Raw genomic sequence first — 12,939 nt, 5'->3', positions numbered from 1 at the left:
TTTTTAGAGCAGAGGCGAGGCAAAACATCTAGAGGCCGACGAGGAGGGGCAGTAGACATCATTTCAACCGACAATACTCGATAACATACACGGTCACTGGTGGGCAGTCAACTGGTATATAATCCTGACAATGACACTTACCGGGTATGGCGGGCAATCCCACATGTTCATTGGTTGTCTCGAATATATGCAATATTTAGTGCAGAGCTGTTCTAGTTGAGCTCTAGTTGAGAGGGCTCCTTCTCCACTTGCGATATGTCTACTCCTGCCTGTCCAGGTGCAAAATACATTACAAAAAAAAATGACTTTGAAAACACCTTGGTGTTAGAGAACAGGATACAGAGTGGTTACACAACTTATTTCAGCATTTCCCTACAATGAGCTGTATTCATTAACATGAGAGCCAGGGTGGAGCTGTATTACTTATCTGCACACCGTGCAAAGTGCTGGAAACAGGCGGCAGATTCACCTACAGTGAGGAGCAGGGATTCATCTTTACAGAGTCGGTAAGTGACTGCGCCAGAGCAACAGGATGAGTTCTGTATCTGTAACTTGGTGTTTGAGGCTCAGATGGGCAAATGTTGCAGAGCTGTGTTTGATTTGTCATCTGTAGCACTCACAATGTATACACAGTAATATCTCAGATAAAGTCATAAAGTTTATAATCCTCGATCTGTGACAATCTCGGGTCCAGACCAACTCGGGTCTACTACGCAGCTTCGCATGGGTCTATTAAGATATAGTTGATGTACAAGCAGGATTTTGTTTTTTACAATTAACCTTTGTCTCATTTATACTTGTTCTGTTTTTTGGTAAAGTGCTTTTGCATCTTTGATAAGAAAAAAATGTGCAAAAAATATATATCTCGAAACAAATCAGCATGTGTGATCTATGTAAACATGGAATATGCTCTTCTAAATTGTGCCCATTGCTACCCATAAACTATCAATATGGATCTAATAAGCTGCATTCTGAAATAAAAAAAAAATTACATGTCTAAGTAAAACTGAACGTTTAAAAAACGATTTGGCAATTTATTTTAAACCCCATACTCTTTAGAAAAAAAAAGCCGAATTAGTGTGGATCCGTATGACACAATAAGCCCATTTTGAGCTCTGATGCATCTGACTGAATCAGCTAATTGGGACACTAATAAGAGGCATCATTAGTGTCAGGGGGTATTAATACCGCATTGGCAGATTCCAGTGGGGGAGTGTATTGTGGTGGGGGGTCTTTCTGGGGAAAACTGGGGAGAGACTTTAACCATAATGTTCTGTTGTTCGGGTCATAGTGACCCAAACAGACTTTTGCGGCCCTGTAGATTATTTTCTGTAAGTCTATAAAACTTGAGACTCCTTGACTTTTCCTCATTTGGGGGGACCTACCTATGAGTATTTTTTTTTTTTTTTCGTTTACTTTTTGCTACACGCAAAAAGTTACACTTGTTGTGTTCGGGTCATAGTGACCCGACATCGTTTTTTACAGCTGTGAGGCCATATTTTCAGTGAAATAAAGGAGTTATAACCTCAGTTGGGTCTATTTATTGCATCTACTATTGTATATCAATTGATTTATTTCCTAAATTATTTCAATGGGGTCGTACACGCGCTCTACCGGGGGTATGCTTTGAGATCTGCGCACCATAAAAATGGTGGGGATTCCCTAGCAACCAGGCAACCCCCACATTTACTTATGCTGGCTAACAGATGTAAATCATTCAGCTGCGGCGAAGAAAACTAAATCTCTGAGCACTAAAAAATACTTGGAGGACCCCTGAGCATGCTCGGGAAATCTCGAGTAACGAATATATTCGCTCATCACTAGTGAACAGCAATGTTGGTACTGGGGGGGTGCTGATCGAGGGCAGACATGTCTTTGGTGCAACCTATGCAACCACACGTGCACCCAAGAGATTAGGGGCCCACATCAGCTCCTAAACAAGGGCCCATATATTGTTCTTGCACAGCACCCTCTTCTGTCTGTGTCCACCAGTGGTGCTAGTACTATGTGCAACCCCCCCAAAAATACTTGATTAATATTTATAGGTCCAAAGTTTGGCGCGGTTACTGTTGTAGAGCTTAAAGATCCTCATTGTCATCCGAGTCTCCACAGTAAAATAAAAAACACATTAAAAAAAAATAGCCAAAGAAAGCAACTATATTTACCAACACAGGTCAGAGAACCAATGCACTTACAGCAGGCACTAAGCCCCCCTTTATGACGGAGAAAACACAGGTGTAAAATATTGATGGAAGCCACTAGTATTAGGCCTGCGTCACACTAGAGAGTTTTACGGATGTATGAGAGGCGCAAAAACAACGCATTGCACACGGACCAATGATTCTCTATGGGGCAGCTCCTATCTGCCGTACATTTCGCAGCCATATTTTACGGGCTGAGAAAATAGCAGCATGATGCGTTTGTCAGCATATTGTGCAAAAAATCCGCTATTGAAAGTCTATGGGGGCGAGAAAAATATGGATTACATACGGACCAGCAGTGTGTCTTGTGAGAAATACGCACCGGTGTTCTATAGAAAAGGCGGCAATTCAGCACGGTGTACAGTAAAATCACACTGACAGGTTAGAATAGAATAGATAGAACAAATGTCTACACATAGTGTAGGTATATATACAGTACAAACCAAAAGTTTAGACACACCTTCTCATTTAAAGATTTTTCAGTATTTTCATGACTATGAAAATTGTACATTCACACTGAAGGCATCAAAACTATGAATTAACACATGTGGAATTATATACTTAACAAAAAAGTGTGAAACAACTGAAAATATGTCTTATATTCTAGGTTCTTCAAAGTAGCCACCTTTTGCTTTGATGACTGCTTTGCACACTCTTGGCACTCTCTTGATGAGCTTCAAGAGGTAGTCACCGGGAATGGTCTTCCAACAATCTTGAAGGAGTTCCCAGAGATGCTTAGCACTTGTTGGCCCTTTTGCCTTCACTCTGTGGTCCAGCTCACCCCAAACCATCTCGATTGGGTTCAGGTCTGGTGACTGTGGAGGCCAGGTCATCTGACGTAGCACCCCATCACTCTCCTTCTTGGTCAAATAGCCCTTACACAGCCTGGAGGTGTGTATGGGGTCATTGTCCTGTTGAAAAATAAATGATGGTCCAACTAAACGCAAACCGGATGGAATAGCATGCCGCTGCAAGATGCTGTGGTAGCCATGCTGGTTCAATATTCCTTCAATTTTGAATAAATCCCCAATAGTGTCACCAGCAAAGCACCCCCACACCATCACACCTCCTCCTCCATGTTTCACGGTGGGAACCAGGCATGTAGACTCCATCCATTCACCTTTTCTGCATCGCACAAAGACACGGTGATTGGAACCAAAGATGTCAAATTTGGACTCATCAGACAAAAGCACAGATTTCCACTGGTCTAATGTCTATTCCTTGTGTTCTTTAGCCCAAACAAGTCTCTTCTGCTTGTTGCCTGTCCTTAGCAGTGGTTTCCTAGCAGCTATTTTACCATGAAGGCCTGCTGCACAAAGTCTCCTTTTAACAGTTGTTGTAAAGATGTGTCTGCTGCTAGAACTCTGTATGTCATTGACCTGGTCTCTAATCTGAGCTGCTGTTAACCTGCGATTTCTCAGGCTGGTGACTCGGATAAACTTATCCACAGAAGCAGAGGTGACTCTTGGTCTTCCTTTCCTGGGACGGTCCTCATGTGAGACAGTATCTTTGTAGTGCTTGATGGTTTTTGCCACTGCGCTTGGGGACACTTTCAAAGTTTTCCCAATTTTTCAGACTGACTGACCTTCATTTCTTAAAGTAATGATGGCCACTTGTTTTTCTTTACTTAGCGGCTTTTTTCTTGCCATAATACAAATTCTAACAGTCTATTTAGTAGGACTATCAGCTGTGTATCCACCAGACATCTGCACAACACAACTGATGGTCCCATTCCCATTTATAAGGCAAGAAATCCCACTTATTAAACCTGACAGGGCACACCTGTGAAGTGAAAACCATTCCCGGTGACTAACTCTTGAAGCTCATCAAGAGAATGCCAAGAGTGTGCAAAGCAGTCATCAAAGCAAAAGGTGGCTACTTTGAAGAACCTAGAATATAAGACATAATTTCAGTTGTTTCACACTTTTTTGTCACGTATATAATTCCACAAGTGTTAATTCATAGTTTTGATGCTCTCACTGTGAATTTACAATTTTCATAGTCATGAAAATACAGAAAAATCTTTAAATTAGAAGGTGTGTCCAAACTTTTGGTCTGTACTATATATATATATATATATATATATATATATATATATATATATATATATATATATATATATCTATATATATATATATATATATATTTATATTTCATGCAGAGCTAGATAACACAAAATCTGGTAATTCAATTGCCGGCTTTTGCTATCTCCTTATCAAACCCGACAGGATATGAGACATGATTACATACAATAAACCATTGCATATCCTTTATATTTTTACATATTCCTGACTAGTAATATTAGAAGTGTCTGTGTGCAAAAAATGGGGGCTCTAGGTGTTAAAATAAAGGATTAAATCACGGAAAAAACTGGCATTGGCTCCTGTGCAATTTTCTCCACCAGAGTGGGAAAGCCAGTGACTGAGGGCAGATATTAATATCCCAGAGAGGGACCATGGTTATTGACCCCCCTGGATAAAAACATCTGTCCCCAGCCACCTCAGAAAAGGTGCATCTGTAAGATCAGGCATTGCTTGGGGATATTACAGACTTTTGACTAGCGCCTGATCAATCTTTCAATCTTTCAAGCTACAGTATCTAGCACTGTATTATTTATATATATATATATATATATATATATATATATATATATATATATATACAGTGGGGCAAAAAAGTATTTAGTCAGTCAGCAATAGTGCAAGTTCCACCACTTAAAAAGATGAGAGGCGTCTGTAATTTACATCATAGGTAGACCTCAACTATGGGAGACAAACTGAGACAAAAAAATCCAGAAAATCACATTGTCTGTTTTTTTATCATTTTATTTGCATATTATGGTGGAAAATAAGTATTTGGTCAGAAACAAACAATAAAGATTTCTGGCTCTCACAGACCTGTAACTTCTTCTTTAAGAGTCTCCTCTTTCCTCCCCTCATTACCTGTAGTAATGGCACCTGTTTAAACTTGTTATCAGTATAAAAAGACACCTGTGCACACCCTCAAACAGTCTGACTCCAAACTCCACTATGGTGAAGACCAAAGAGCTGTCAAAGGACACCAGAAACAAAATTGTAGCCCTGCACCAGGCTGGGAAGACTGAATCTGCAATAGCCAACCAGCTTGGAGTGAAGAAATCAACAGTGGGAGCAATAATTAGAAAATGGAAGACATTCCAGACCACTGATAATCTCCCTCGATCTGGGGCTCCACGCAAAATCCCACCCCGTGGGGTCAGAATGATCACAAGAACGGTGAGCAAAAATCCCAGAACCACGCAGGGGGACCTAGTGAATGAACTGCAGAGAGCTGGGACCAATGTAACAAGGCCTACCATAAGTAACACACTACGCCACCATGGACTCAGATCCTGCAGTGCCAGACGTGTCCCACTGCTTAAGCCAGTACATGTCCGGGCCCTTCTGAAGTTTGCTAGAGAGCATTTGGATGATCCAGAGGAGTTTTGGGAGAATGTCCTATGGTCTGATGAAACCAAACTGGAACTGTTTGGTAGAAACACAACTTGTCGTGTTTGGAGGAAAAAGAATACTGAGTTGCATCCATCAAACACCATACCTACTGTAAAGCATGGTGGTGGAAACATCATGCTTTGGGGCTGTTTCTCTGCAAAGGGGCCAGGACGACTGATCCGGGTACATGAAAGAATGAATGGGGCCATGTATCGTGAGATTTTGAGTGCAAACCTCCTTCTATCAGCAAGGGCATTGAAGATGAAACGTGGCTGGGTCTTTCAACATGACAATGATCCAAAGCACACCGCCAGGGCAACAAAGGAGTGGCTTCGTAAGAAGCATTTCAAGGTCCTGGAGTGGCCTAGCCAGTCTCCAGATCTCAACCCTATAGAAAACCTTTGGAGGGAGTTGAAAGTCCGTGTTGCCTAGCGAAAAGCCAAAAACATCACTGCTCTAGAGGAGATCTGCATGGAGGAATGGGCCAACATACCAACAACAGTGTGTGGCAACCTTGTGAAGACTTACAGAAAACGTTTGACCTCTGTCATTGCCAACAAAGGATATATTACAAAGTATTGAGATGAAATTTTGTTTCTGACCAAATACTTATTTTCCACCATAATATGCAAATAAAATGATAAAAAAACAGACAATGTGATTTTCTGGATTTTTTTGTCTCAGTTTGTCTCCCATAGTTGAGGTCTACCTATGATGTAAATTACAGACACCTCTCATCTTTTTAAGTGGTGGAACTTGCACTATTGCTGACTGACTAAATACTTTTTTGCCCCACTGTATATATATAGTGAGGCAGTGACCCCTAGCTAGGGGGCGCTGTATGTGCTCTGCAGAATGTGCATGGAAGCGTAGTGAAGCCATGAGGGCATACTACAGACACAGGTGTGGCTGTAATTAGTATAGTGAAGCAGTGACTGATTTAAAAGCCCTGTAGTAGTGGGGGAGGTGTGTTAGTGTGTTCTTGGAAGCAGACAGGGCAGTTGTCTGCAGAGCTTTTTCTGTGTGGAGCAGCACAGAGGCTAAAGGAACCAGAGAGACTGACACCCTGTGTCTTGGGCTGTCTTATCTGTACCCAGCTGCACTCCAGAGGATAAAGAGTGCAGTGCGCTGAGTGAGTACAGAGACTTGTTACCGGTGTGCGGTCACCCAGGGAAACTGGACAAAGGGAAGTTCGTCCTGTGTATTGACTGCGTCATATAGCCATGCATTATTAATGGACTGTATGAAGAAGCCGTATACTATATTGACTGTGTGAAGTAACACAATAAAAGAACATTTTGTTTGAACTTGTTTGGGTCACTGCCGTTTCACTGTGTATGGTCATACCGCTGCATCACAATATATATATATATATATATATATATATATATATATATATATATATATATTCTATGTCCATTTTGCAAGCCGGCGAGAAAATCTCGCTGTACGGATGCCATACAGATTACATACAGAGGATGACATGTGTAAAATACGCAGCCACACCTTGCCTACGGATGACATATGGATCACTGTTCAGGGAACATTTCTGCGTATTTGGTCCTTAAAAATTGGACCGTATTTTTATACGTTACGTGTGACTCCAGCCTTAGAATTGCCCACGGATATGGTTTTTATAGGACACTGGTCACACAGATGTAGTGTGCAGTGTCAGGCTTATAGACTATTAGTGGTGCCCTTACTAATAAATCAGGCAGATGCCCAGCACTAAATAAGTGCACCCCACTACTGATGATCTTGGCTGCATTCCGAATTAAAAACAAAAAATTGAAGTAAAATAATAATATCTATGAAGTATTTTGTCCAAAGGACACGTTCAGTATTTGTTCAGTATTTCACATCAGCACTTGTTGCAAAAACCAGGAGTGGGTCAAACATGCAGAATTGGTGCACGTGTTTCTATTATACCACTTTTTCCTGATTGTTCCTCATCTGATCTTGCCTTACAAACACAGTGAAAAAATACTGACCAGATACTGATAGTGAGACTGTAGCCTAAGGGTCCGCATTGTCTTTTGAGTTCCTAGGAGCAAAAACACAGCAAAGAGGACATTAAAAATATCAAAAACCGTAGCAGGAAAAAGGCTGCCGTATTTACAAAACACAGGTGAGAAACCAAAGGGGCTCACAGGATGCAGCGGGTCCCCCTCGATAAAGGTGGAGGCAATACAGGTGCAAAATACTGATGACGCAACCATTAGGGTGACTGTCCCGGTGGGGTGCACTTATACTGTATAATGCTGGGCAGCCCCCTGATCTAATAGTATGGGCACCACTGATGTGCTGGAAGCCAGACACTGTGAACTACTTGTGTGTGACTGGGGCCATATGCAAGATTCATCCGTGAGCAATTGTAACCCAAGGAACCATCCCACCCCCAAATTGATTGGTAAGTTGCTTCATCAGCATTTTGCACCTGTGTTGCCCCCACCTATATCAGAGGGACTGCTGCATCCTGGAATGCATTAGTTTTCTGACCTATTTTTGGTAAATATGGCTGTCTTTTTTTCTGCTATAATTTCTGAAAATTAGGGGTGGTGACAAGGATCTTTATTTTAAACACACAAAAAAAAAGATTTTTCATTCCTTCTCTCCAGCGAACGCTGCTAGAGAGAAGAAATGAATGGCGGCTTCAGCAACACGCTGGGGGGACAGTGCTTACTGTAGCGCTGTCTCCTGCACGGCACACGGTCTGCACACGGACAGCATCCGTGTGCGGTACGTGCTTTACACGGACCCATTGACTTTAATAGGTCCGTGTGATCCGTGCGCTCCCACGAACACTGACATGTCTACGTGTTTTTCAAAAGGACACACGGTCTATGAAAACACGCTGACATGTGCAGAGACACATTGATTTTAATGTGTCTACGTGAGTCAGTGTCTCCGGTACGTGAGAAAACTGTCACCACACGTACCGGAGCCACTGACATGTGAAACAGGCCTTACCGATATACAACGTACTGGTATGTCATATGCCAGGTCCCTGATGGGAGTCTGAATTTTTCCCAGCACATGATGGCTGATTTAATGAGCTATCATGGGCCTCTAACAGCTGCGAGTGGAGTGGAGCCCTGTCCATGGCTGATAACCTATGAAGTCCACCTGTCAATCAATGACACCAACATTTAACTCTGTGATTTTTTTTTTTCTGGATCTCTTGCTATATCCAGGGTGTGGAGCAGCAGCCGGCAGGAGTTTCTTATTCACCTTTTCTCAGTGTTGTGCCCGGACCACACAACTCGCCCAGGTGAGTACGTTCACTGCTGAGATTTTTATTTGGTCTAGTTGACCTGCTTAATATATATCTAACACATGACGGCATTCTACGTGCCCAACGGTGCACCCAAGATGTGATCGTGGGGTGCTAATGGGTTATGACACATGGGGAAGCGGGCCGTTGAACGACTCTTTCCTGTCATTACAATACTCCTGTGAAAGCTGTTAAAAAATCTATACATAGCTGTGCTGAAGCCCCTGTGCATCACACAAGCAATCAGATTATACCAGCTTTGTGGACTGTTAAGTAAGGTGAAATACAAAAATAAATAAAAAAAAAACTAAAAAAAAAAGTTCAAATCGCCCACCCTTAGCCTCATTAAAAATAAAACATTTAAAAAACACATTTGGTACCACTGTTTGTTAAATTTTGTTCTGTCATAACATAAAATAAATGTTACCGATCTTAGAACATGGTGACACAACAAAAGTGGGTTTTTTGTTTTGTTTTCCAATTTCCCCTCCAGCCACTTAAATTGGTGGAAAAAAAAATGCATGTTTGATATCATTCATGTAATCGTACCGAACCAGAGAATCACATCGCTGGGTCAATTTTACCGTATAATGAGCATGGTAAGAAAGAGTGAAATTGCACTATTTTTGCAATTTGAACACACTTGGAATTTTTTATTCTGTCATTCCAGTGCATCATATGATAAAATGAATAGTGTCATTTAAAGCTACATTAGATTATGGATTATATTGATGGAAAAATAATAATAATAAAAAGATAAAAAAGCTGTGGCTCTTGGAAGAAGGGGAGGAAAAAAACGAAAAAGAAAAAAAAGCAAATAGCCCTAGGGGTGAAGGGGTTAAAGATGTGTGGGCGACAACCTTCAGAGAAAAGTTTGTGTTTGGGAGAAACTTGTTCTACTGGTCTGGGTTGGATGGAAAGAATTGGGAAAGTTCAGAACTCCAGAGAAGTCATCACTGGATTTAATTGATTTAATTGCTCTGCATTTCTAGTTTCATTGTTATCCACATAATGACTGTCGAGAACTGGTTTGTGTCCACTATATGGACAGTTGCACTGCTGTTTCTTGAAGATGGCCTTCATATTTTCATAACTTTTTTTTTTTGTTAACCAGGGCACCACGAAATATGAATGAAGAATAGAAATGAGCAGATCACTTTAAGCAAATGGGTTCCCTGGTGCCAGTCGGTTCTTTGGCCGCTGACGGGAGCTTAGTGAATTTCTTTACCTTCCAGGAGTCCTGGCTCAGTTTGTGACTAGCTGGGCCGTAGAGATGTCAACTGTTTGCCACATGGATGATGTCTTGCCAAGCCAGCAAATCAAACGCTGGGAATCTAGAAGCCAAAGGAACTTTCACACAGCTCCTGTCCACAGCCAGAGAGCACGGACATGGATTAGCGTTGCTCAAAGCGATCCATTCATCTCTAGTGAAGAACTTATGGATTGGTTAATTTTTTTTTTTTTTCTTTTTCAGGACTGACGTCACCATGTTTGCTATTGACCCTTTCACGGTTCTTGTAGCGATTTTTGTGGGTCTATACTTAATAAAAATGTTCAAAGGGTCAAACGGCAATGGTTACAAAAATTTCCCACCTGGACCCAAACCCTTGCCGATCATTGGTAACATGCACATCTTAAACCTGAAGAGGCCGTACACGACTTTCCTAGAGGTATTATAATATCAGTATGTAAATTTATATTACACAAACATAGCAAAGTTTGGACTGTAAACTACAGGTTTCATAAAAATTAGATCTGCTTATGCGTCTGAAGGTTTGAGTATACTTGAAGTAATCTCCCATTCCCTGTATGAACCTGATGGACTTGTGAACCATACTTGCTATGTAACTATATGTACTGTAAATGTGTAACTACACAGTCCACCAAAATATTCCCTCTCCTATCCCGCAGGTACTGATGTTCTTTATAACCCCCTTCCTGATATTCGCCAAACATGTAAGGTGCATGTCAGGTCCCCATTTATGAAGCCAGTAGAATTCCCGCAACCTCTGGCAGTAACATACATGGTGCGCAGTCTTGGATTACAGCAGCCATCACTCCACCCCTTTCCAATGTGATTTTAGGATGCCTATGGGTTGCCACAGTAGTCAGGGGCCTACAAAAAGATTCCCCCGCTCCCCAATGGAAGGCCATGATGTATTCGTATGTTCAAGTCCCTTTAAAAGGACAAAATAAAGTTTTTGAAACTCTAAACAAAAATGTAAAAGTTAGATCATTCCTCTTTTCCCTCATTAGAAAATTAAGATAAAAATAAAAAAAAGAACCTCTTCAAAATATAAAATTATTTAAATTGCATGGTGAACGACTTGGCAGAAAAAAAAAACGTGCTGTTTTTTATTTTTGAGATCTGCTAAAAGAAGTTCAACAGAATGCGAGAGAAACATTGCAGGTACACCAAAATAATCTATACGTTAGAGATCCGTGATGGATCGACTTTAAGTCAAATTTCATGAAATTTCCAGGTTCATGTGAATTCGAACGCTCTGACATGGTTCTTGAGTATTGCCAAAATAAATGCTAGGCGCAATTTCGCATACTGCTGAAGAGTCAGAGCAAGCTGATGAAATCAAGCCCAGCCAAGTGGGCTTCCTTACAGTTCCCAGCAGCTATTCCATTCCATGGTCTAGCCCAGCCAACCAGGGTAGGCAATTACATACAGTATAAAAGAAGGGAGATTAAGTAAACTGTATAATTTTGTGTTTACAGTGTAGGGAGAGGAGGTCAGAGCGCACAACTCAGTTCACCTAAGGATAGAAAAGGTCTAATCTGATATTGGAGTACATTGCAGTTCTGAAGAAAATTGGAACTGGCAATGGTTTTCTCATTCTGTGAACATGAATCCAAAGATTCAAGTGACAGGCAAGTGCTATAATAGTATAGTTACTCGGTGTGAATGTGAATTGACCAATTTGTCATATATTGCTGTAACTGGACCTTAATAGCTGCATTTTTTATTCTTCTCACACATTAAACAAGGAGGAGCAGTATTCAACCCCTCATTACTAATTTTGCTGCTAAAACCAAATCTTGAATCCAAGGCTTTTGTCACAGAAAATGTGTTTCATATTTTGCACATTTTCTCCTTCCCCAATGACAGCCCTTCAGAGACAGGAAACTTACAGATACAAAGGGAGGTACCTGTCCCTCACATCAGTTGCTTTCCTGTCCCTGACAGAGAACCTTCAGTATGGCGTACTTGAAGACAAGAAGAGACTGTGGCCAGGCCAGACCAGTACAGGCAGCAGGGAACCCCTTCTATGGCTGGTGTGCTGTCCTGAATCCATGACCGCGGGAACCAAGTGGTCATTCAGGTTGTGCGGGGTGGCGAGGGGAGAGCAGCTGCCACACCATATTCCTGTGTCGAGCTTTCAGCCTGCAAATGCGTGGGATGCTGATGACGAGGCTGGCGGGTCACATGACGAAGGATGAACTTCCGGTATAGGAACCGGAAGAGGCACAGGAGACACGGCAGGCATGTTATTTAAAAAGGGACACTCCCTGAAATGGAGGCGGTCCCTTGTAGCAATGGAGGTGCAGGATGAACTGCAACAGCAGAAGCAGCTGCCAGGAAGAAGGAAGGAGATGCGACAACCAGGTGGCATGGATATTCAAGCAGCCATTCTAACCAGCAGAGCAGGAGCCTCCAGCACCATGGACAAAGCTTCAGCCTTAAAAGGCCCATCAGTGGACCCTATTCCTCATGAAAACCGGTACTTGTGGCTGCGTCTGGTGAGTGATCTTCATGAAGGTTAACTTTAATTGGGGTCACTTTCGCTTTCATTTATCCAGGAAGGAGAGAGCTTAACTAAAACCAAGCAAAGAAGCTGCTCCATTTGTAAAGAGAATTTACCTGTCAACTGGGATAAGACTCCGCCATTCATGCATAGAGTAGGTGCTATGTGAGGAGACCCCAAATTTTGCTTCCAAATCGAGATGAGTAATCAAAATGGAGGTTAAAATCCCTCTCACAAGG

General features: G+C 41.8%; 1 protein-coding gene across 1 annotated transcript in view; it reads left to right on the top strand.

Moving 5' to 3' along the window:
- The first annotated feature begins 225 nt into the window (after positions 1-225).
- LOC143808726 (cytochrome P450 2K1-like) overlaps positions 226-12,939 on the top strand; it is a 73,570-nt gene continuing 60,856 nt past the window's right edge. The window contains exons 1-3 of the mRNA XM_077291667.1: positions 226-506; positions 8,866-8,942; positions 10,420-10,615. Coding sequence (XP_077147782.1) covers positions 10,433-10,615 — 183 coding nt within the window. The 5' untranslated portion in view covers positions 226-506; positions 8,866-8,942; positions 10,420-10,432. The remainder of the gene's footprint in view (positions 507-8,865; positions 8,943-10,419; positions 10,616-12,939) is intronic.

Source organism: Ranitomeya variabilis, chromosome 2 (assembly GCF_051348905.1).
Source record: "Ranitomeya variabilis isolate aRanVar5 chromosome 2, aRanVar5.hap1, whole genome shotgun sequence".
Lineage (NCBI taxonomy): Eukaryota > Metazoa > Chordata > Amphibia > Anura > Dendrobatidae > Ranitomeya > Ranitomeya variabilis.
The sequence above is the reverse complement of the archived record's forward strand: the minus strand, read 5'-3'. Positions and strand labels throughout refer to the sequence as shown.